The sequence below is a fragment of the Marmota monax genome, unplaced genomic scaffold, assembly GCF_021218885.2.
Source record: "Marmota monax isolate L192 unplaced genomic scaffold, Marmota_monax_Labrador192_F-V1.1 WCK01_AAM20220418_F8-fsc00008, whole genome shotgun sequence".
Taxonomy (NCBI): Eukaryota; Metazoa; Chordata; class Mammalia; order Rodentia; family Sciuridae; genus Marmota; species Marmota monax.
In genome coordinates, this window is record NW_026694432.1 from 7,951,057 (window position 1) to 7,977,122 (window position 26,066).

The window sequence follows — 26,066 nt, forward strand, 5'->3', positions numbered from 1 at the left end:
ATAATTCTTACTTGTGAATTCAAGTTAAAATTAATTTGCAGGAAGAAAAAAGAAACTATCGTTGATATTCTTGGTTATATTTTAGTCAACCTTTTAGCTGCCATCATACATTTACTTTACCCTTTAACTTTTCCCACACCCCGCTTTTAAATAATATATATATAATATATTAGTTGTAAGTGGACACAATACCTTTATGTTTTATATTTTTATGTGGTGCTGAGGATCGAACCCAGTGCCTCCCATGTGGTAGGCAAGTGATCTATTGCTGAGCCACAATCCCAGCCAACATCTCAATAAAAACATCCCCGTACTTTATATTACTCTTTAGATCCATTCCAAGTGTTTACCACTTTGTGAAGCTTTTTCTTAATTTTTTGTGTTCTTATGAATTTTTATAAAGTTTTCTTCTAGTATTTCTCATACTTTATGGAAATTTTTTGTTTCTATGTCTTTTTTATTGGACTAATGCCCTTTTAAGGGCTTTAGTAAAATTATATGTATATGTATATATTTATATTTGTGTCACTGGTTTTTGTGTTTTTCTCAGTTTTATATTGGGTATCAAAGTGTTTGCAGAGAGAATTATAAGATGAAGGAAACTGAGTAAATGTTTGATCAAATAAATCTGTGCCTTTTCTTCATAAAGGAATGGCTTCTGAGTCTCAAAGGCAAGGGCCTTAGACAGAGTTAATATTGTAATCATAAGAGCCCCTGAGGTACTGCAGAAATGGGGCTTAGTTGGGGTAGCATTTTTGAAGCCAGCAGAGGAAATTCATCAGTAAGTCAATTAATTATCAATTTATATGGAATTAAAGGTGAGAGTTCTTAGGTCATAATTTTTGGCTTTACACAACCAAAGATTAAGAGGTTGAAGTTTAAAATTGGTGGTATAGTCTTCTGGTAACAGATCTGAACAGTTTCAAGACTGAGATATTGATGTGAGCTGCTCAGTGTGTTGTGGTTTGAGAGGGAACAAAGCTCAGTTCCTACCTTCATGCCTCTGCCTTTTGAAACAGACTTACCACTTGGACTTGTTATAGAACTGTGAAGTACAAAACATTTAGCTTCTGTTGCCAGAACTTGAAGGAAAGAGAGAAAAAAATCCTCATTTTTATTTTATTTTATTTTTGTATTTAACCCACAGCATTACAAAACAACTTGGATGTATAAGTTGAAGGGCTAAGGATTTGTGGTCTTTATTATTATTTATCTCTTCTTCTGAAGATTTCTGAAACTTAAATTTTTTGGAAGTGGGAATTGGTGGTTGAGTTGACAACTGTGCATTTTCTCTTTGGATATGAAGCCTGCCTTTTATTCTGTTACACTTGTTTCACAATTTTTTTTTTTTTCACAATTTTTAGAGAAATCCTTGTTTATTTCTGAGAGTTCTTTCCTCCCCTTTTTTGAAGACTCTTTATTTAAAATTTTTTTTATTCTAATTTGTTATATATGACAGCAGAATGCAGTTCAATTCATATCACACAAATAGAGCACAGGGGTTTTTTTTGCATTACAATTCTTAATACACCTTTATACCACAATTTATCATATCTCTGATTGTATATAAAGTATGTTGACACCAAATTCACATCTTCATACATGTATTTGTATAATGATGAGGGTCTCCTTCTACCATCCATGCTATTCCCCTTCTCCCTCCCTTTCCTTCCCACCCCTATTCCCTATCTAGAGGTAATCTTCCTCCCTTGCTCTCCCTCCTAACCCATTTTGAGTTGTAATATCTTATATTATATATATCTTCTTTGATATAACCCCCCCCTTACATCAGAGAAGACATTTGGCATTTGTTTTTGTTTTTTTTTGCGGAGGGGGGGGGATTGGCTAACTTCATTTAGCATAATCTTCTCTAATGCCATCCATTTCCCTGCAAATGCCATGATCTTATTCTTTTTTATTGTGGAGTAATATTCCATTGTATATAAATACCACATTTTTTTTATCCATTCATCCACTGGGGGACATCTAGGTTGGCTCCACAGTTTAGCTATTGAGAGCACAGTTTTTCATGTCTCTGGTTGTACACAAAGTAGAGTCCACACCATTCATGTTCTCATACATGTATTAGGGTAATGATGTCTGTCTCATTCTACCGTCTTTCCTATCCCCATTCCTGCTCCCTTCCCCTCCTTCCCCTTTGCTCTATCTGAAGTTCATCTCTTCCTCCCACACTGCCCCCCCCCCCCCATTATGAATCAGCATCCTTTTATCAGAGAAGACATTTGGCATTTGGTTTTTTAGGATTGGCTGACTTCACTTAGCATTATATTCTCCAGTTCCATCCATTTACCTGCAAATGCCATGATTTTCTTTTCTTTTAATGCTGAGTAATATTTCTTTGTGTGTGTATATATATATATATATATATATATACCACATTTTCTTTATCCATTCATCTACTGAAGAGTATCTAGGTTGGTTCCACAATTAAACTATATTTTTCTTTTAGCTTTAAAAGTTGCTATTTCTTATAACCTTTGGCAATTGTGAATTCTGCTGCTGTAAACATTAATGTGGCTACATCATTGTAGTATCTGTATATATACATATATATCTCTCACCAAAACTATCCAAAGAGGTTAGCTGTAAGTGAAGTACATAAAATCAGTAAGACAGATACTGTTTAACACTTATTCTGGAAGATAGTTATTTTACAAAAACATAATTTCCTGCCTCAATAAACAGATGTGTCTATATTTTCTTTTCCACTTAGAAATTTGGGGGTAGGGGTGGTAAGAAGGTTATATAATATGTAATATTTTTGTTAGGACAGTTTACATTTTTTAAAGTTTTACTAAGGAAATGTTTATTCTAGTCAAATGATTCTTAACATGATCTTTAGAGATGTAAAGTTTTCCCCAAAACTGACCATGACCCATATGTTGAAAACTTTTAAAGGATAAAAGGACTTTTGAATGTAGGTGGTAAAGAAATTAACAACCCTAAAAGTTCTTCGCTAAATTTCTGTGAATGCGATTCCTTTGTCCATGTGTAAATATCAAAATTCTATGTAAATAAATTAAATGTCTCATATACTTTTTATTTTGAAGATAAATAAGCTTTTTAAAAAATTTTTTTAGTAGTCAATGACCTTTATTTTATTTATGTTTATATGGGGCTAAGGATTAAACCCAGTGTCTCACACCTGCTAGGCAAGCACTCTACCACTGAGCTATAACCCCAGCCCCAGAAATAAGCTTTTGTATTTATTTATATGTGGTGCTGAGAATCGAACCCAGTGCCTCACACATGCTAGGCAAGTTCTTCCACTGAGCTATAACCCCAGCCTCTAGTCTGATATTCTTAACATCCTTCTCCAGAGCACTTCTCTGATTTCCCTTCATTTTCATGGTTTTCAGACCATTTACTCTCTTTTATTGTAATATTTCTTCCTTCTTTTCTTAAGTATTTAAATGTTTCTCTTCCTTTCTCCCTTTTCTTTCATCTTCTTAATTTTTTTTTAAAAATCACACAATGGTCCTGAAGATCTTAAAATAATGGATAAAGTTGAAGTATTTTTTAAAATATTGAGAAAACATTGAATAAAGTGGTAACACAAGGGATTTTTCAACTAGAAGTTCTGTATTTTTCTTTTAGCTTTAAAAGTTGCTATTTCTTATGACTTTTGGCAATTTTAGTTAATGATTGGAAGCTTCAGTACCCTCACATAAAATAAGAGGGTAGAATTCATAACATTGAGTTTCTGTGTCGGATACTTATTAATATATAGTAGTTAATTTTAAAAATGATGACACTGATGAACCATGAATGTTAACTTATCCTCCTGTACTAATAATTAGTACCAAAGCCAGAATTTTAACTCAGGTAGTTTGCCTTCACAGTCTATGCTGTTTACAGTTACCACTAGCATTTGTTAGGCTGAAACCCATAACACTGAATCACATTTCATTTTATATGTGCATATAAATTTCCCACATTTAATATGAACATATGATCAAGTAACATAAATGTGATTATAAATGATAAAAAAAGTACTAAATAATTTGTTAGGCCAACTACGGATAACTAAAGTGACTCAAAATAGAAATGCTGCCTATGAGGGCCTCTGGGAAGAGAAATGAGCCTTTAGTATTGATGTAGAAGTGAACTTTTTTCATAGACAATAATAAAGGCATTCCACTTGGAAAAAACAAAATGCATGATTGACTTGTAAGTAAGAAATACAGATGGGCATATTGGAAGTCATTTTATAATGAAAAACTTTAGATAGTGTGTATATATTTAAGAGTAGAAAGATTCCAGTAGAAAGCCTGAAGGTACAGAATCTCAGTTGTTCAGGAAGCTGAGGCAGAATTTAAGATCAGTATAGCACAACACAGCAGAGTATTGCCTAGTGTGTATGAGACCCTAGGTTCAGTCCCCAGTACAGGGAGTGGGGAGGAAGAAAGCCTAAAATGAATAGGATCAAGAATGTTGCTTTGATTTCACAATCTGTGGTGTTAAAAAATGAATCAAAACAGTTTTAAAAAGACACTTCCTCTTCACAAAATACTCATTGCAAGGGGAAGATGCTGAGTAGAAGGAGTTGCAGTGATAGTGGCATGGGCTAAGGGTATAAGCTATATGAATAAGAGAGTTCTTTAGAAAATTAGTGGGTAATATATATACATATATATATATATCTTCATCATTGTAATATGTTATCAGTTTAATTTTACAGACTTTGTAGATATTACAGGCCAGCCATTATACTAAGATACATACCAAGAAGAACAAGACAAAACAGATAATTTTAGCAGAAGGGTAAAGTATAGAAGGTATTATAAGAAAGGTCTGAAATATTATCCTGTGTAGAAGAAGAGAGATTTTTTTTTTTTTCTTCCTGGGACTAAGAAGGCTTCATGGATTATGTGGCTTGACTTTCAGGTGGAGATAGGCAGAGCAACTAGAGAGGGCAGCATTCATTTAGAGCACATGTATTAAGAGTCAAGTGCCTACCATACATGGGTACCCTTCTAGATCCTGAGGAAACAGCAGTGAACAAAATGGACCTTTTCTGCTCAATTTATCTTCTGATTGAAGAGTATGAACTGGGGCAGGGGTGATTAGGGGAGGGTAAGTCATGGGTAATAAATAAATCATGACAGGGGTATATGGGGTATAGAACAGTATTAGGATTTGGGAGGGAGTACAGTTGATTTTTTTTCCAGATAGTTTTTTTTTTTTTTCAAGTTAATTTGCACTATAAAAATTCATGTCATTCATAGAACTGAGAATATATCTTTTGCATTAAACTAAGTCTCAGAGAACAGACAGACCAGTATGCTTTATTCTTAAAGGTCCCACTCAAGCAGAGAGGATAAATTGATATGGTAAGATTGCAGTATATTCCATAACGTAGCTTGTTTTCTAAGCATAATTGTTAGTTCTTCATTCATTTTCTTTTCTTTGGTTCTGAGGATTGAACCTAGGGGTGCTTTACCACTGAGCCACATCCCCAGCCCTCCTCATTCATTTTCAAAATAACATTTGAATGGTAAGTTATTTGGTCATCCTAAAGATAATGTTCTTGAGAACCTTGGGACCACATAGCAAAGAGGTGTGACTTAGATCTAAAAGTCAGGAAAAGTTTCCTTGAAGTGATGTTTCAGTAGAGGCCTGATGGATAAACAGAAATAGATGAATATTATTGGGAATGTTTGAAAGGGACAGAGTATAAGGAACTGATAGGTCATTATGGCTGGCCATGGAGTAAAAAAAAAAGGCAGTAATTAAAAAAAATTTTTTTTTGGTTGTCAATGAACTTTATTTTGTTTATTTATCTGCAGTGCTAAGAATCCAACCCAGTGCCTCATTCGTGCTAGGCAAGCACTCTACCACTGAGCCACAATCCTAGCCCAAGGCAATAATTTTTAATTTTCATTTTTTCTTTCTTTATTAATTTGTTTTATATTAACAAATATCTTCTCTGGCCTATTTTGCTTTTTAATTTGGTCTTGTTCAGTTCAACCAAAGGTTATGTTATATATGCATTAATAAAAGGGGCTTTCTCCACTGGAAGCTGCTTAGGGCAGGAGAAAATGTTGGATATTACCTTTTGGGTATTTTTGAAGACTGGCAAGTAATCAAACTATTCACACTCTTTATAGAGTAGAAAAAGAAACCTGGGTCCTGGGGTTTTTTTTTTTTTTTTTTTTGTTAAAGAAATGACTTGAGGAGCTGGGATTGTAGCTCAGTGGTAGAGCTCTTGCCTCCCATGTGTGAGGCACTGGGTTCCATCCTCAGCACAACATAAGTAAATAAAATAAAGGTATTGTGTTCATCTACAACTTAAAAAAAAAAAAAGACTTGAAAGAATGAGTGCTTGAAAGTTACCTGTGCATTTTCTCTTTTATCATGTTGGTAATCAAAGAATCATATTCTTTTCTGTTGATTCTTTAACTTGCCCCCCCCCTTCTTCTTCTTCTTTTTTTTTAAACTTAAATTATATCTTGGCTATTTTCTAATGTTATTATTTGCTTATAGAAATATATTATTGCTAAAGCAGTGGTTCTCAGTATGTGATGCTATTTCAGGGAGTACATGAGGTCAAACTATATTCATAATAATATTAAAAAGTTCTTTGTCTTTTTCACTCATTATCTTAGATGGGTTCTATAGACTGTGTGACCTGTGATTTTGCTGTAGTTTAAATACAGAAGCAGATATATAATCCAGCCATCTTCTATAAAACCTAATGGGTGTGGGTGTGGGTGTGTGAACACGCGCGCGTGCGTGCTGGGGATTAAATACAGAGCCTTACATACACTCACTAAGCTACGCCTCCAGCCCAGGAGACCCCTCCCCCTTTTTTTAAGAGAGAGAGAAAGAGAATTTTTTAATATTTATTTTTTAGTTTTCGGTGGACACAACATCTTTATTTTTTTATTTTTATGTGGTGCTGAGGATCGAAACCAGTGCCCCGCACATGCCAGGCAAGCACGCTACTGCTTGAGCCACATCTCCAGCCCAACCCATTTTTAAAGTTGTATGTTATAATTTAGAATAAGATATTTAGCTTTTGAGGGCATCGCTTTCTGTATTAGTGAACCATCAGTTACATAGGTCTGGGAGAGAATCCTTCTTCAGTCTTACAAGTGCAGAAGTTCTGAGATGGTGAGAAACTACAAAGAGCCCCCTATGACTGTGCAATGTATGTGAGGGGGAAGAATAAAAGTCCACATAGTTATATATGAACTTACTATCCCAAACATGGCCTTTGAAAAAACATTTAATCTGCTATTATCTTTATCTTTCCTTGACACAGAGATGAAGGAAATGCACATTAATTTTTCCTGAAGTTAAGAGCTAAATTGTGGGTCTGGAGATGTAGCTTAGAGATAGAGTGCTTGCCCAGCCCTGGGTTTGATCACCAGAAGCAATAAAAAATAAAATCCTGTGCTGTTATTCAAAGCTGATTATAAGTTTAATCAGGGTGATAGCTGGAAGACTGATGGGTAAATAGAGAAGAGTTGGCAGGATCATCTGCATCTGGCTATATATCTGAGATTGTTGCCATGTTATTTTTTATGACTCAGTTTCTCAGTTGAGCCTGAGAAAGTGAAGATTCAAGTTAAAGGAAATGATGTGAGCAAGTAGAGAAAGGAAGGCAGTCTGCATTTCTACTCTTAGCTATAGAACTGAATAAATATTTCAGTTGAATAAACATATGTAACATTACATGGGAGACACTGCATGTGGCCTCCAAGATAATATGTATAGATAGAATTAACTGAGGATTTTTAAGATGGAGAAATTCTATCCAGTTAAAGATGTAGATCAAGAAGTTTCATGAGGGCTCATTTTAATGAATGGGAAGAACTTTTTTTACAACACTATTGAGGGGGATAGTTCATGTACAATTAACTGCATGTTTAAAGTTTACAATTTGAGGAGTTTTGACATCTATACAATTTTGAAACTAACACCAATGTCAAATGAACATTTTTATCACCCCCCACCTCCAAAGTTTCCTCTACTCTAGTCCTTAGTCCTTGATCTAGGGAAAATTTCACTTAATATTTTTTCTAATCCATGAATATGTTATATCACTCCATTAATTAGTTCTTATTTATTTTAATTAATTTCAATTAATTTTCTCAGATTTTTTTAAAGTTTTTTTTTTTTTTTATCGTGGAGACTTACCTATTTCCAGTTAGATTTAACCCTGAATATTTTGTTTTCTGTTGAGTTATTATGAATTGATTTTAAAGTAGATTTTCTAATTGCTTGTGCCAGTGTCTAAATCAATTTTTATCTATTAGCTATATATTTGATCTTATTAGTTCTAATAGTTGCTTGAAGATGCCCTGGAATTATTCTATATGAATAATTATATCAACTGGAATAGAGACAGTTTTTCTTTCCCTTTTCTTTCCTTCCCATGGCTGCTTCTCCTCTGTATCTGAGGGTATGACACACACAGGCCACATTTAACTGAGCCTACCTTTTTTTTTCTTTTTTTAAAGCTCTTTCTGACAATCTCTGCTTTTTCATTAGCATAGTTTTGTTAAACATTTAACATGTAACTGATAGGGTTGATATAGATCGACCTTATGTTTTCTGATGACCTCTGTGTTTTAGTTTATCTCTTTCTCTCTTTTCTGTCTTTTAAATTATTTGATTCTATTTTAATTTATGTTTTGGCTAAGGATTTCAACATATATCCCTATGCTTTGCAGTCTACTCAGTTATTATTTTATCACTTCATAAAATATGTAGAAATCTTCCAGTCATTCCCCCACCATTCCCCATAATAGTAATATGTATTAAATCTGCACACATCATAAATCTCAAAGGATAGCATTTATAACTTTTGCCTTAAATAATCAAACATGAGTTTTTTAAATGTGAGAGGAAAACATTGTTTCTTTTGGTTTTTTTGGTACTGGAGATTGGGCCCAGGGGCACTTTACCACTGAGCTCTATCCCCAATCCTTTTAAATTTTATTTTGAGCCAAAATTTTATTTTGTTAAGCTCAACTCAGACTGTAAGTTCTCACTCTCACCTTCTATAGGTAGGGATTCCAATTTGAATTCGATTCTTTAGGCTTCTGATTTGATCCTAATCTGTATATGCATGATTCAGGGGTCAGCTTGAGAATTTTGTAGTGTTTCACACCCAGGATTGTGGGATCTCTTTTGACTTTATTTCTTATGGGATTTCCTTCTTTGTTTGGTGGCTGGCAGTTGACCTGGTCTCTTTTCTCTGGTTCCCCTTGCCAGCATTATCTGTCCATGCTTCTAGTACCCAACATTGGGACCAAACTGTATCAAAATAGGAAATTCATACACATGTTGATTTCCCCAAATTCTGGCTTCTCTCCACAGTCTGCCTACTTTATTTCCTCAGAATCCTTAGATAACTGTTTTTTTCCTCCCCACTATAGTTTGTATTTGTTAATTACAGAAGTTTGGTCTGTATGGGTATCATATTGCTTTATTGGAAGTGGAACTTGACACGACGGCAAAAGATACCTTTTACAAACTGGACTGGTGCCACCCAGATTAGATTCATTGATACTGAATTTGGTTTTATGGTTTTAGTACATTTTGGGATGCCTAGACCCACTGGCTTTATTCATCAAACTACTTGTTGCCTGTTCATAACAGAATCAATGCACCTACGAGTAAAAATAAATGCCAAAAAAAAATTTTTTTTTTTTTAATTGGGGATTTAACCCAGGGGTACGTTACAACTCAGCTGCATCCCCAGCCCTTTTTATTTTTTATTTGGAGGTTTCGCTAACTTGCGGAAGCTGGCCTTGAACTTGGAATCCTTCTACTTCAGTCTCCCAAGTTGCTGTGAATACAAGTGAAAGAATATTAATTGAAGGATTTTTTAAAATTTACTATCTAATTTCTAATAGCTGAAGCCACAAATCTGTTTGGGAATACTGTACCTCATACTAATATTGTGCCTCATACTAAAGTTGTCTCCTTTTTCATTAATCACCATTGAGTATTCCTTTGCACATTCTGGCATCTGTAATCCTAGTGGTTATCATAGTAACTAGCATTTATTGTGTATTTCAGGTACTTTTCATAAATTATGTAATTAATGGTTGCAACAAACCTCTAAAGGAAATGGCACAATCCTTGTATAGGTGAGAAAACAAGCATAAACATAGAATAATTTACATGAAATCACCAAGTACAGGCTTCTCTCTTTCTATCAGTAGGGGAGAATGAGAATTAGTGAACCAGTACTTTGGACTAAGATGACTCAGTTGAGTTAGGGGAACACGAGATTTGCAGCTTTCTAAAGTAATCTGCTGGGCTGGGGATGTGGCTCAAGCGGCAGTGTGCTCACCTGGCATGCGTGCGGCCCAGGTTCGATACTCAGCACCACATACAAACAAAGATGTTGTGTCTGCCAAAAACTAAAAAATAAATGTTAAATTCTCTCTCTCTCTCTCTCTCTCTCTCTCTCTCTCTCTCTCTCAAAAAAAAAAAAATAAATAAAGTAATCTGCTGTGTTAATTTAGATATAACTAAGTTGGTGGGCACTAAAATTGAAGCAAAGATCTAGTTATTTTTGTGGTTCTTCCATTTATATTTTTTAATCCCTTTCCATTTTCACTTGATTCTTAAATGAGTACCCAGCACCTTCATGCTGGACTCTTGCATCTTTTTCCTTCTTTTTCATTTCAATCATGTTCCCTGCTCATTATCAAGTTTGTTGATATCCGATGAAAGAAATTCATGCTGAGGAATTTAGTGATTAATAGATCAATCTTTGAAATGTGTCTCTGTAAAATTGTTCTCTTGCTCTTTCATTATAATCTTTCTTCTTTTGGTCTAGTGCTGGGGATGGAATCCAGGGCTCATGCATTCTAGGAAGCACTCTACTACTGAGCTACACTCCCAGCCCATTTCATCTTTTTAAAATGCATATCCAGTTGGTATCATGTGTAAGATAAGTACATTTTGCCAGAGAGATAATAAATATGAGATTGGCATCATAGCCACATGTTATTTATCTTTGCTATTCTTTAACTTTCACCATTGAAATTGAACTTTTGAGGACTCACTAAGGTAATCAAAGTGTCTTGCAGATAAGAGATGAATTGTCATAATGTTTATAAATTCAAAATTCTAGATGTAGAAAACCTTCTGTATTACTTTTGACAGGATGTGATCTTTATAAATAACGTACGTGAACTTTTATATTTAGAATATTGTTCAGTTACTCTTAACCACAAAGTAAGAACAATAAAATAATACCCGAGATTTCTCTCACGGGCCAAATTCTAAGCTGATAGGTCGGGTCGGGTTGGAAGGATGTACAACTCTTGTTCCACAAGGTTATTCAGATGTCCAGATTCTTTCTAATCGTGCTTTTCTAGTGTTTCTCAGGGAATTTTCAGCTTTATGGTTAAGCAAGACTAGTTTGCAATGAAAGGGAATAAGACACCGCAGGACAAACAAGTCCCTTGCAAAGATGTGTTGCAGAAGTTGCACACGTCACTCTTGCTCACATCCCATTGGTTACACCTTAGTTACATGGCCCACAGCTAGCTACAAATGAATCTGGAGAAGGTAGTCTCCAACTGGGTAGCCATGAGAAGATAACTAGAATTTTATCACTAAAAGGGAGAAGGAAAGAATGAAAAGAGAACCATTAGCAGTCTCCATTACAGAAGTTTATTTATAGTTTTTGGCAACCTATCCTGTAGCCCATTAGAAGAGTTGTTAGAGAATAGCTGTAATAATGGACTTTGTGTTATCAGATCAGTAGCATACTAAAATATAATAGAAGACATTTCAGTAGCTTGTTATTTTCAGAAACAAAGCACAAAACCGGATGTTGGAGAATTGATGAAATCCCTTCAAATTGTGTTAAAATTGCTGGATATATGAAATAATAATTATTTATTTTGTTCTTATATTTTAGGCCTCAACTCCATATAGCATAGATTCAGATTCTTTGGGAATGGAGTGTATTATTTCGGGAAGTGCCTCTCCAACTCTGGCAATCAACACTGTGACTAACAAAGTAATTTCATTTTTTAAACATTTTTTAAATGTCCTTGAATAATACATTTAATTTGCTTTTATAATGACAATAGAGTTTTAAGGTGGTGTAGATTTGTTTACCCTGTACATGCAGCTTTAAAACCGAATCCAGAATGTTTTACAGTATGCACAAATTAAAAGAAAATATTTCTCTGGAGAAACTGGAATGTGCTTATTGGGAAGTTATATACTAATTTAAGTTCTTGACTCTGCTAGTTTCTGTTGTTAGAATATTTGAGCAGGCATTTTATTGGATCAATTTGTTTCAAAACCTTAGTTACATCTCCTCATATGTGGTTAAAAAAAGAGTCAAATTCTAGGGAGTTAGACTCTAGTATAATAAATAGTTGGGCAACCTTATAGGGCTCATTGGAACAGTGGTCAATCTGTATTTATGATATTGAGGTCTAGGAACATACCCAGAAACAGTATATGGTAGTCTGCTGCATTTTTTGTGATGCAAGGGTTAAAACTTTGTGCCATGTCATTAGATAGGTAGTGGGATACTAATGTCTCTTCTTTCAAATAGTATTTAAATCTTTACAAGGTAATATTTTAATCTCATATCTTAAAACTTTAAAAAGGTCTGGGAGGTTCATGAAATAATTTAGTTTATGCATGTATTTCCTCTCCTACCAGAAATGAATTTCTTAAAGCCATATCTCATACTCACGCTCACACATTCTCAGTCTTACTCTCACTTTCCTCCACTGGCTTTCACACACACTTTCTTCTGTCTTGGCTTTCGCTGGCACTTGCATTATTTTTCTTTTTCTTTCACTTGCTCAACCAACACATAAATACAAATACCATACATATTTACACCATTGTAGTAATCTAGTATTCATAGAATCTTTTTGTTGGTAAAATGAATAAACAGAAGACAGGTTTACAGATAATCAGAGTGACATAATCAGATTTCCAATTTAGGAAAGAAACTGGCAGATGATGTATAGAGTAATGGTTTTTCCCACATGACAGTCTATGTAATGATCACATCACAATCACTTAGGAAGGGCTTTTTTTTCCCCCCTGCTGTTGGTGGTAATACCAGAATTTCAATGCTGTCTTACCAAGTTTTACTCTATTCTTATGAAAAAGGCCTAGAAATTTGTCCTTTTAAACATCATATCTATTCTGGCCAACTAGCCTGGAGAAATTCTGGTGAAGTGGTCTGATTGAAATCAGAAATTTCTAATAGGTGGTTATTAGGAAGCAGTTAGAAAGTAGTAATGCTGAGATTTTTTGAGGCAATAAAGTAGTGTCAAAGGGGATGGATTTTTGGACATCTCCTTTTAGATACAGAGTAGCTAGTATCAGAAAAACCTTTCTGCCTATCTATAAAATACACCCCCCCCACACACACACACACATATCATGTACATGATAAAAAAGAGGAAGGAGACAGTGGGACCAAGACAACTTTATAGTTATTTCAGGGACCAGGATCTTTGAAAAGGTGAACACATTGAGATAAGCCCTGCAAATTTCCTTGTAATTCTTGGTCTTGCCAGAAGGACAGTACCATGGTAAATACTCTAGGTTTTCAAGATGTTACCTGACAAAGGTTTTGTTCTGTAGCAGCATACAAAAATAGAGTAGTTTCAACTGTTTTAGAATGATAGTTGAATATTCTTGCAAGAAAAAAACTAAATTTTGTTTGGCGGAAGATAACACCATCCAGAACTTCTGTGATGTCATAAATTGTTGATTATAATTTCACACCTTACAAACCATTGCTCTGGATTACTTAAAAAAAAAAAAAAAACAACTAAAAGAATATACAACTACTAATAAAAAAAAAATAAATCCTTAGCTAATCCAAAAGTAGGAAGAGAAGGAAACAATGGGAGCAAAGAAAGACAAATAATATTTAAATCTAATTACTTTGGGAATTATATTAAATGTAAACACATTAAATACTCAATTTAAAAGATTATCAGGCCAAATTAAAAGACTCCCAACTATGTGATGTTTATGAGATATATTTTAAATGAAAAAAAGACATGTTACTAAAAGTAAAGAGTTATTTTATTATGAAAACTATGTTAATATTAAACTTATATATATCATGGAGTTTTATTTAGCCATAAAGAAGACTGAAATTATGTCCATTTGCAGAAAAATGGATGGAATTTGAGAGCATTATGTGAAGTTAAATAAGCAAAACTCAAACTTCTTCAGGAAGTTAAGAGTCATGTTTTTCTCTCATATGTGGAAGCTAAAGGGAAAAGGAATGGGGTGTCAAGGTGTGTGTAGTGGGGAACGTTTCATGAAAATAGAAGGGAGACCAGTGGAGTAGATGAGAAGGAACAGGGAGAAGAAAGGGAGGTAGTGTGGAATGAAATTGACTAGTTTTTTTTTTGTTGTTGTTGTTGTTATGTGCAGGTACAAATCTGTAACAGTGAATCCAACTATAATGTATAATTACAATGCATTGATAAAAATAATTTTTAAAAAGATATCTACAGATAGAGCCTTAGAGCCTTAATAAATAAATTTAGCAAGGATTCTTATTAGAAGATCACTGTTTGATTTTAGGAATCAGTCGTACTAACCACAGACAGAAAATAAAATTTAGAAGGTAACATTTATGTTAGCAATTCAAAAACATTAAATACTGAGGATGAACTTTATAGAAAACTAAAAATTACTGAGGTAAAACAAAGGAGGTATAACTAAATAGATGTATAATTTTCATGCAGAAAACTATTGTAAGTGTGGTATTGGCATAAGAAGAGACCCAGAGCAGAATTAAGTGGTGCTAGATCAATGGGGAAAAATAAAACAACAAGCACATATTGTGTATAAAATCAATTTCAGGTGGATTTTAGACCTAAATATAAACAATAAAATAATGAAGTTCTCAATTAGACCCTACCCCCCATAAAACAGAATAATTTTTAAGGAAAGATGGATGGGACTGAGGGTGTAGCTTCTATCCTTGGAACAAAGACATAGAAATAATCACCCTTACAACAAAGTAGAGAAAAAATGAAGTCTTTAAGTGACATTAAAATATGAGGAAAGAAAGATAAATAAGAAACTCTAAGTATCTCAGTCAAAAAAGTGGGGAGGGGCTGGGAATGTGGCTCAAGCGGTAAAGCACTTGCCTGGCATGCGCGGCATGCTGGGTTTGATCCTCAGCACCACATAAAGATAAAATAAAGATGTTGTGTCCACCGAAAACTGAAAAATAAATATTAAAAAATTCTGTCTTTAAAAAAAAAGTGGGGAGGACTGAGGATGTATCTCAGTGGTAGAGCATTTTTGTAGTGTATAAACTGCAAATAAAGTTGCACATTGATTTCAGGGTGTCTAGAGACATAACTAGCTCCACCCCTAAGTTCATTTAAAACAATAGAAATTGTAAAGATTAAGAACAGATATTAATGCAATGAAAAACAAGACTTGGTGAAAAGAAAATCACACAATATATGATTCCACTTATAGTTAGCCCAAAACAGGAAATCATAACAGTAATGATAGAAGTCCACATAGCAGTTATCTAGAACAGGAAATGTGGAAGGATTATCAATTAACTTTGAAGAATGATTGTGAGAGTGCACAAGTAGGGCTCTGGACTGCTGGTACTGTAGTGTGTCAGCAATTCTCAGACTTTGATTGGTCTGTGGATGTATGGATAACCAAGACTTTTATAGGGATTCCATGAGATCAAAATTGTTTTCTTAGAAAAAGATATTTTATTTGTTTTTTTCTTTGTATTTGCATTTTTATTGCTGTGGCAAAAGAGATGGTGTGTACGCCTGATGGCATTTTAGGCATCCATCAAGGCAATAATATGTAACTATACAGTCATTGTATTCTTTACTGCTGTACACTGAGTTTTTAAAAAATACGCTCACTTTACTTTGGAAAAGTAGTTTGTTTGTTTTTTTTAATATTTAATTTTTAGTTATAGCTGGACACAATACTTTTATTTATTCTTATGTGGTGCTGAGGATTGAACCCAGGGTGCACACATACTAGGTGAGTGCTCTACCGCTGAGCCACAACCCCAGCCCTGTAAAAGTAGTTTTGTTAAGTTGTAGCCTTTGAGTTCACATCTTTTTAGTATACCATGGGGTGACATGGGAGGATGCAAGAAGCATTTCTACTACATACTGGCATGCATTGGTTGCTTTTCTTAAAAAGCATTTTGAGATTTGAGTTGGAAACTCAACTGCCTACTGTGTTCATAGATCACTATTTTTACTTGAAAGAACAATTGACAATGATTACTTAATTTGAATACTTTGTTTGTCAGATGCTTTCTTGAAAATGAACAAAGTGAGTCTGGTCATTTCAAGGAAAACAGTTGATCATGTCTGTTTCCTGTGGTAAAATTTGAGCTTTTGGGGAGTGGGGGGAGAGAATTTGGGGAGACATATTCACTACAGTGAGTTTGGTTCCCAGTTTTTGGTTTGTTTTTTTTTTTAACATTTTTTAGTTGTAGGTAGACACACCTTTATTTTATTTTTATGCGGTGCTGAGGGTCAAACACAGTGCCTCACGCATGCTAGGCAAGTGCTCTACCTCTGAGCCACAACCCCAGCCCCTGATTCCTAATTTTTAAAAAGATTTTTCTAATGAGATTGGGATGATGTTAAGAAGTCTAATTTTTGATGTTGTAAGATGAAATACATCAACATATGGAAGTCTACATAATTTGGCAAATCATTATTTTTAAAATGACCAATATATGATGTTATAAAATTATGCATGGATAACATGTATGAAGACATGAATGGTGTGCATATACTGTGTATACAACCAGAGATATGAAAAATTGTGCTCTATATGTGTAATATGAATTGTAATGCATTCTGCTGTCATATATAACAAATTAGAATAAAAAATATGCATGGATAAATGGTCCATTCAGAGAACAAGCAGAACAGTATATTTTAATGGAGCAGAGCATAAAAAATTTATCGCCATGGTTTCACATTGCACATTGCAGTTTATCTTTTAAAAATTGCCACTTGAGCCAGGTAGTAGCCATATTTGTAATCCCAGTGACTCAGGAGGCTGAAGCAGGAGGATTGCAAGTTTGAGGCCAGCTTGGCAACTTAGTGAGACCCTGTCTCAAATGAAAATTAAAAAGGACTGGAGATGTAGCTCAATGTGAAGCCCCAGTACTGCCAAAACAAACATTTGTTGTGTGTTGGGAGTATCAAGGGAGGGTATCCACAGTTATATGTAAAGTTGATTAAAACATTCCTCTCTTTACCAAGTTTTCTTTCTGTACTTCCACTTAAACAGTACTCTGGAACAGATTAAATGTGGAAGCAGCTACGAGAATCTCACTGTTTTCTATTAAGCCAGACAGTTAGATTTATAAAGATGTAAAACAGTTCTACTCTTTGCATTTTACTTATTTATTGGGGAACATATTTTCATATTAACATGTAAATTGGTCTTGTAATTTTTTTTACATGAATTAATTTAGAATTTTTAAAGTTATACTTTCAGATACTCCAGTTTCTGATAGATGTATTAATATGAACAAAACCCCCTTGGCTCCTTAATTTTTAAGACTGAAGAAAGAGGTAGGAGATCAAAGTTTGAGGAGTACTAGTCTTTACTTTGATCTGGGTAGTGATTGTGTGAGATATACATCTTGCAAAAAATAAAATAATTTGTGCAATTTACTCTTTTTATATTGAAAAAATGTTTATGCTCTATCCAAGTAAAACAAAAGGAGTTGTCCAAAATGATGAAAAGTATTTCTGGCTTGAGTGGTAGCTACTGAGCATGAATAGGAGAGAATGAGCATCTGAGAAAATGACCATGGGATGTTTGAAATTTGTTGTTAATGTTTTATAGCTTTTAAATTATTCATAGGGTTCTATAGGGTTTGTTTTGTGAAATTTATACTGTAGTTATTCTCCAGAAAAATCTTGGCCCGAATTTTCTTTATTATTTTTTTCTTTTTTTCCCTAGACATTTATTTCCAGCACATGTGAATGTGGGACAGTTTGGTTTTTGCCTTCAGTATAGAGATATATGTACCTAGTTTTTCATGTGTTCAGCTTTTCTTTTTCTTTTTTTGGCAAATGTTAATGAGCATTAAGCATAACCCTGTTTTCAGCACAGAGAGGATGATCAATTAAATTAGTTAGTTGCTAAATTTGAGAATCTCACTGTTTTCTATTAAGCCAGACAGTTAGATTTATTAAAATTTACTAGTAAATAACTACGTATAGAGCAGAAAGCTGTATGTTGTTTTCAGGTATTTATAGGGATTTCAAGAAGGTAATAGTCTAGTGGCAGATAAAAATTTGCTACAAATTAGTTAGAACATAGAGGCAAATTTATCAATTGTTCTTGTGGAAGAGTAAGTATTAGAAGGAAAAGTGGAGATTAGCATCTGAACAGAACCTTGAAGGACATGTATGGCTAGTTTTCTGTTAGCTTTCTTTCTAATTAAAAACTACAATGATTATTATAGATAAACTGAAGCACTGTATTAATATACCTTATCAATGACAAAAGTCTACAGCAGTTCCCAGCCCCTGCCAGTTAACCATTGTTAAGAATTTAATATCCAGTTGTTCACATCTAATGTGTACATTAGCATATAATTTTTTAAAATTAGATCACATATCTATGGTTTTATGTGTATATTGGACATTGTTTCTAATTTGTAATACCATCAACACTGGTGTGTATGATTTTTTTTTTTTTTTAAATCCTAGAGGTTTTTTTGTTTGTTTGCTTGGTGTTTTTCATGCCTAAGATTTTGATAGAACAGTGAGTTTGTTTAAAGTTTAAACAAAAATAAATGTGTACATTATAGAAATGTTTAACAGTAAAAACCTATAATCTTATTGCAGGCATAATTTTTGTTAATTATTAATTAGGTTTTTTTGTTGTTAATAAATTTTGCCTGGTAAATTGAATTTATGTACTTCTAGACAGACATGACCTTTAGTTGAAGAGTATTGAGCAAATTATTTCATGAAGAATATGGAGTTAAAAATGAGAAGCATGGAATTTGATTAATAGGGAAGACCACTGATGTTTTATCTTCTTGCCACATGCCTGCTCAATTGTGTTTTTGGTAGAATTGCTGTAAAAGTACTTTTTATTGTAGGAACTATTTATTCAGTTGATGCTCTTCTTTTCATTCCAGGTAACATTGTACAATACTGATCAGGATGGTAGTGATAGCCCACGCAGTAGCCTTAACAACAGTCTCTCAGACCAGAGTTTGGCATCTGTTAATTTGAACAGTGTTGGGAGTGTGCATAGTTATACACCGGTAAGTCTCAGTGAGGTTGGCTTCTTTTTGGATAATCATTTAGTGCTTGAACGAAACCAAATTTAATTAAAATGAAAAAAAAAAAAACCCAACAAAACAAAAACAAAGAAACATCTTTTTCACTAATCAGTTTATTAATTTAATAAGTAGAGCAGATCTCTACCTTGGTAATGTTTTAATTTGGTACTTGTATTTTACTGAGTTAGAAAGAACTATGTGGATGGTTGTGCTGTATTAAACACTTTATCTGTTTTGTGCCTAAACAAAAAGCAATTAGAATGGGGAAAAAATATACTGTAGTGAATCATAGTTGATGATATTCTCATTTTTCTTTGGGGGGAAAAACAATGCTATAAAGGAACCTGTGTATAAGTAATGCCAGTGTGCTAATTTGTTACCTATTACATGATCATTGGATTATCTGATATTTCTTTGCAAATATCTACTACTATCCTTACAGTTGGGCAGAGAATAAAGCCTAAGAATTGCACACTACATTGTTCATCAGTATAACTTCCATCTCACCAAATAATTCCCTTTTCCAAAATGAGTAAATAGGAAATATGTAAAAGGAGGGACTTGAGATAGGAAAATAATGCAAGGGAAACAAAAACTCAGCAGAATTAAAGTTCACAGTAAATGTAAGAAAAACATAAATTTTACTCTTCAAAATTATCTTCAGTGTTTTGGAAAAATATTATTCTCAGAATGCAGAAGAAACAGAAAAGGGAATAAAAATATGTAAAAGAAGACAATAAATATGGAAAACTAGAATCTTAAGTGCCCGTGCTGAAGAAACCAAAAAAGGTCGTATAGAGTCAGTTTTCAGTAAGAGATCTTGAGTTCTAAGAAAAATTAGTAGGAAAAAATTTGTATTTATATACATTGTGGCAAATTTAAAAATTTGAAAAGTAATCATCCCTATAAATACCCTGACAGAAGAAATAAGTTACATATAAAGAAACACAAATCAGGCTTATCTTCAGTTCTCCTATGTGTTAGCAGATAGTGGAGTACTGTACAGTTTTGAGGGTGTAGATTGGGAATAACAAATTGTACCCACCCAAAATGAATTAATTTAAAGACTTAGTCCTGATGGCGTCATGATAGAAAAAAAGAACATTTGGAGCATTGATGCAAACTAAGCAAAAATTTAATGATTTTAAATTGTTAAGTACAAAAAAACTTGAGATGAATAGAAATCCAAGTATACAGAGTCCAATATCACAAAATACAATAAAAGGAAAACATTACAGAACATTTATAGAACTAGGTGACAAAAGTGAAAACTAACAAGTCTGTTATACCTATCAGTTTAAATGGGTTAAGCTTCCCTATTGAAAGGTAGACATTGTCGACTGTATTTTCATTTAATAACAAGATGTCAAGCGGTTAGGTAATTCTTAAGAAAGAGTGGTAGTGGCTGCTGCTCCTTGGGTTTGTCACAGGTCTACAAATTAAACCTGTAAAGATAGTGAATCCTCATGGAATGAGGCAGTTTTATTACTTATACAGACTGTTTGAAGTCTATGCAAGACTTACTCTAAGTATATAATGAATCTGTGAAAGTAATATACAATATATAATATGTAGTCATCATCATGTAAGCCAGATCATCATAGTATCAGTTCCCTGCATCCCACACAACCACACAAAACCAGTAAATAGAAATGACAGACTACAGAAAGTACTGAGTCACTCTATAGTGGAAGAACAGATAGCTGTACCTTTCCTGGGAGACAGATGAGAAAGATGCAAAGCTGCCCCATGGTCACCTCACACAAGACAGGAGAGCAAATGAGAACTGTAAGACCGCTTGTTATCTCATGTTCCAAGGTAATTAAGCTGTTCCCCTAAGGTTTAAGTCGTCCTCCCATTGTACAGTGCCCATATGGTGTGCGTGGTGTCTGATAAGGTCACCAGGGTGCCAATGGTGGAGCCATTGTCCTAAATAAGATTCACATTCACAGCCTGCTTTACCACTGAGCCAGTTCCCAGTACCTCCTTTGTTTTTTATTTCTTCATTTCTTATTTACCTTCAATTTCATTAAAAATAAAAATTCTTTTAGAAATGAAGAATTAGGCATATTAAAGCTCCATGCTTTTTTGGGCAATGCCACACATCTGCTCACAGTACTCATGGTATTTGAGTTTATTTTCTTAAAGAATAGTTGTATAAATGAAGGAAATGTTAGTAGCTTCATAGTGTAATAGAATTTGACACCAAATTGTTTCTGTAGAAATCAAGATAATTCTACAGAAATGGAAGGTTTCAGCTCTTAACTCATTATGTTTGTATCATCTTTGGCATCATTCCCCCCCCCCCCTTTTCTGTGAATGTGGAAGTTGTATTAGATTTCTATGGTTCTTTAAGTTCCGCATTAATGATTTTGCTCTACCCATAAGGGTACAGCCAGCTAGAGAGTGTCCAAAAGACATTTGATTTCTTTTGGATTTCAGTGTTGTATGTTGACACTCATGTTTTCTGTTAAATGTGTCATGTAACAAACCAATTGCAATATAAAGCCACCAAGTTAGTTTTATTATATGTGTGTGTGTGTGTGTGTGTGTGTGTGTGTGTGTGTGTGTATACATATAAATTGTTTTTTTTTTTTTTGGTTAGGTGACAAACCATCCAGAACCAGTCTCTCAATCATTAACTCCTCAGCAGCAGCCACAATACAACCTTCCAGAACGAGACAAGCAACTACTTTTCTCAGAATATAATTTTGAAGATCTTAGTGCCTCATTTCGGAGCCTTTATAAGTCAGTTTTTGAGCAGTCACTTAGTCAACAAGGTGAGTTTTTTCAAATATCTTTTTTGTAACAAGAATTTTATGGAGAAATGGTCTTTTAATTATTTTCACACAATAGTGGTTGTAGTTTCTTAATTTTAGATGATATTATTACATTCAGGATCAGATAATTTCCTTTTGCCTTTTGTGCCGTCACTATGCTCTGTATGTATTTAGTCTGCGTATATTTAGTCAGGCACAGGAATGACAGATAAATTTCATCTTGTATGCCAACTTTAGTTGGTTACTAAAGTGTCCTGGAGCACTAAGTTGACAAATTCTGACTGTATCTATACCATGTGGGAAAGACTGTCATGATTAATTAGTGATATTTGGAATGTGAAGTGTTTGGTGAATGAGGCACCACAAGAATGGATGGGCCTTGCTTCTGTTCTGACTGACATTAACAAAGGGGTAGCTATTGGACTGTAGTAGCACGAAGTTTGTGGTTTTGTGAATGCTACTTACAAGTGAACATACTAGCTAGTGGTATATCTGAATCATTTTAGACAACATACTAAAATCAGATTTTAATCCTGAAAGGTAGTATATAGTATTGCATTCCCACCAGATGTTAGATTATTGCTATAGTGTGTTCTTGTCACATTAATAACTGGTTTAATTTTAGTCAGAGTCATTTGTTAGGGTCAAAATGTTGTATTTTTTCCCATATAGAACATTAGTCAGAAATTGTTGGGGACTATACTACTGAAGCATTTCCCAGTTAATTGTCGGATTAACTATTTATACCCTATGTTTTATTTCTTTCCTGTTGCTATAACAAAATAACCCAAGAGAGAGAAATTTATAAATAGAAATTTATTTTTCACAAGTTTCTGAAGGCTGAAAAATCCAAGATGAAGGTAGATTGGTATCTGGAGAGGGATTGTACTTCATAGATGGCACCTTCTAGCTGTGTTCACACATGTTGCTGAATACTGCATTCTCACATGGCAGAAGAGAGAGAAGGGCAAAAAGGAATTAGCTAGTTTCCTTGAGCTCTTTTAAGGTACTAATTCCTAACCACCTCCTAAAGGCCCTAACTCCTAATATTGTATATCACCTTGGGGGTTGAGTTCCAACATGAATTTTGAATGAAGTATACATTTAAACCATAGCACCCCAAGTTTACCTGAAGATAACAATGAACAAAATAGACAAAAGTCCTTGTCCTTATAGTTTACTTTTTAATGCTTATTGTCAGATATAAAAGTTAATGTTATATACTAATGTTATACATTAATTGATGAATATGATAGCTTGTATACAAATTGTATTTTTGTTCAGTAGTTTTGAAGTAAAAGTCATGTTTTCTCAAATTTTGTCTTAAATGTTTTATCTATGAGAGTATAAAAAGAACTAATGTAAGACTTTTCTAAACATATCCAGCCTTCATAATACAATAGAAAAATACTGATTTTGAAATAACAATGGTGGTAAATTCTGAAGTCCATAGTTCCATTTTATCACACTATTTTTAGAAAGGAGCATTGTTAGGAATTCTGGGTTCTAGTGCAGGTTATACCATAATTCCACCTCTCCATACCTCAGGATCCCCATTTATAAAATGGGGATTGGACTAGTCAGAGGTTTTTATATTGTTCCCCTCAGAGCCCTTGGCTTTTATAAAGGTTTTAGAAGGTGAAGGAGGAGAAATGTGCAGATGGAGAGGGAAATCTAGCAGCTTCCTTCCCTGACTTCAGAAAAAGCAACTTTGGGTTTCTGGGGAGATATTTTGCTTTGTTTTACTTTATTTAAAAATAGTTTGAGATTAAAAATATGATGTAGGTCACCTATCAGTTCTATCACAATTTTAGAATGTTAGAATTTTATTAGAAATAAATTTTTTATTTCATCTTCCTGTGTAATAACCCTTTGGTTCCTCATAAATGACAATTTTCCAAGGCCAAGATAGAATTTTTTTTTTTTTTCTTCCTGGTCCTGGGAACCAAAGCTAGAACCTCATGCCTGCTGGGAGAGCACTCTGCCATTGATCTACACCCCCAGCCCCAAGAATTTTTTAACTCTTCTACCATCAAAACCTTAACTTGTCAGGTTTTGTTTTGTTTTGCTTTCACTGGGCCCAAGTACAGTTTTATTATTAACTAGAAATATGAGAACAATTTTTATCATTGTTAAAAATCTTTTGATTCTTTTTATTCACTGATAAATATCTTGTGAAAAATTTTTTTCCTCCAATAGAGAATGCTTTATATTTGGTGCAGTAAAACATTGTATGGACTGTCCTTTGGGATATGAAAATAGCCTAGTTATGTAGAACCAAATGTTGCAGTAAGATTTACTAACTACTTCAAACCAGACATGCATTATTTAACATTAGGCACTTCTTACCTAATCATTTTCATAGCAACTAACATTTACTGAGCTCTTCTTGCGTTTGCACCAAGACATGTAATCCTTACAACTCTTTCAAGTGGGTACTATTACTGTGCCCATTTAGAGGTGAGATAATTGTGGTTCATAGAAGTTAGTAAACAACAGTGGAGAGGTTTTGATCCTTTACTTTCTGGTAATATAAAGTATGCAGTTTTAGCCCCTTTACTCCATGTACTTCAAGAATATTCCATAGAATAATGAAGAAGAGTGGAGGTGGCTCTTTTGCTTAGTCTTAGGGATGTTAGCCACTTAGGGTATAATGTTTTTGGAGTAGTCAGAGATAAAAAATATGAAATAACCAGGCTTTATTTCTCACCTTATCTTCAAAATCTTGATCTTCATACCCATAGAGAAACATCCTGAATGTGACTCAACACCTTTCCATGTTTTCCCCAGTATTTACTCAGCTTTGAAGACTTAACTCAGACACTGTGTTTCTAAGGAAGACTTCTCTGTGTATCTCTAGCCCATTCTTAGCTAAATAGACAAGGAGCTAAGCTATTGTAATCCTCTGTATACTTTTGCTTAAGTACTTAAATTGTGGGTCATAATCTTGTTAAATGTCTTTCTTTCTCTAAACCATGCACTACTCAGGGCAGGAAACGCTGTTTTTTACTCTTATCAGTAATCCCAGAGCTTGGTGTATGAGATGTTCTATAAACACTTGTTAAACAGAACCACTGTTGCTTCCTAAGACAGGAATGCTTTGCTTTCTAAAAATTTTGGAGATGTTTGACGTACAGTACAATTGAAATCTGACCGTGAATGCTGTTGCTCTCTTTGACTGTTTGTAGGTTTGATGAACATCCCTTCTGAATCTTCCCAGCAGTCCCACACTTCGTGTTCCTATCAGCACTCTCCTAGCAGTACAGTGAGCTCTCACCCACACAGCAACCAAAGCAACCTGACCAACAGTCATGGCAGTGGCCTCAACACCACGGGCAGTAATTCTGTTGCACAAGTCTCACTGTCCCACCCCCAGATGCACACACAGCCATCTCCACATACACCCCATCGACCGCATGGTTTACCACAGCATCCACAGCGTCCCCAGCACACGGCACCACACCCACAGCAACACAGCCAGCTCCAGTCCACTCACCCTCAGCACCCCTCTCCACATCAACACATACAGCACCATCCGAATCATCAGCATCAGACGTTAACACATCAGGCACCCCCACCCCCACAACAGGTATCCTGTAATTCTGGTAAGTTTTCATCTACTGGCATGTATATGGCTAACTGTGAATTAAGATCTGTTCTTTGTTATTTGGGCCTCATGTAGCATTTATTTCAAACCCCTTTCACTTGTCTCCTTTTGTGTTTACTTATTGTAATCCTATAGTTGCAACTCGTTTAACCTATAAGTTGACCTGGAGATTTTCCCAGTTTGAATTTACTATGGAGCTAGGCACGATGGGTACGCCTATAATCCCAGCAGCTCGGGAGGCTGAGATAGGAGAACCGTGTGTTCAAAGCCAGCCTCAACAACTGCGGGGCGCTAAATAACTCAGTGAGACCCTGTCTCTAAATAAAATACAAAATAGGGCTGGGGCTAGGGCTAA

General features: G+C 34.4%; 1 protein-coding gene across 6 annotated transcripts in view; it reads left to right on the forward strand.

The window, feature by feature from the left end:
* Nucleotides 1-26,066, forward strand: part of Foxj3 (forkhead box J3) — a 112,631-nt gene that overhangs the window by 76,014 nt on the left and 10,551 nt on the right. For 5 of the 6 annotated variants that reach the window (XM_046468890.2, XM_058570835.1, XM_046468889.2 and 2 more), the window contains exons 6-9: nucleotides 11,918-12,019; nucleotides 19,178-19,306; nucleotides 21,930-22,104; nucleotides 25,293-25,709. In XM_046468890.2, the coding sequence (XP_046324846.1) occupies nucleotides 11,918-12,019; nucleotides 19,178-19,306; nucleotides 21,930-22,104; nucleotides 25,293-25,709 (823 nt within the window). The remainder of the gene's footprint in view (nucleotides 1-11,917; nucleotides 12,020-19,177; nucleotides 19,307-21,929; nucleotides 22,105-25,292; nucleotides 25,710-26,066) is intronic. The other variant, XM_046468892.2, reaches the window with a different exon arrangement.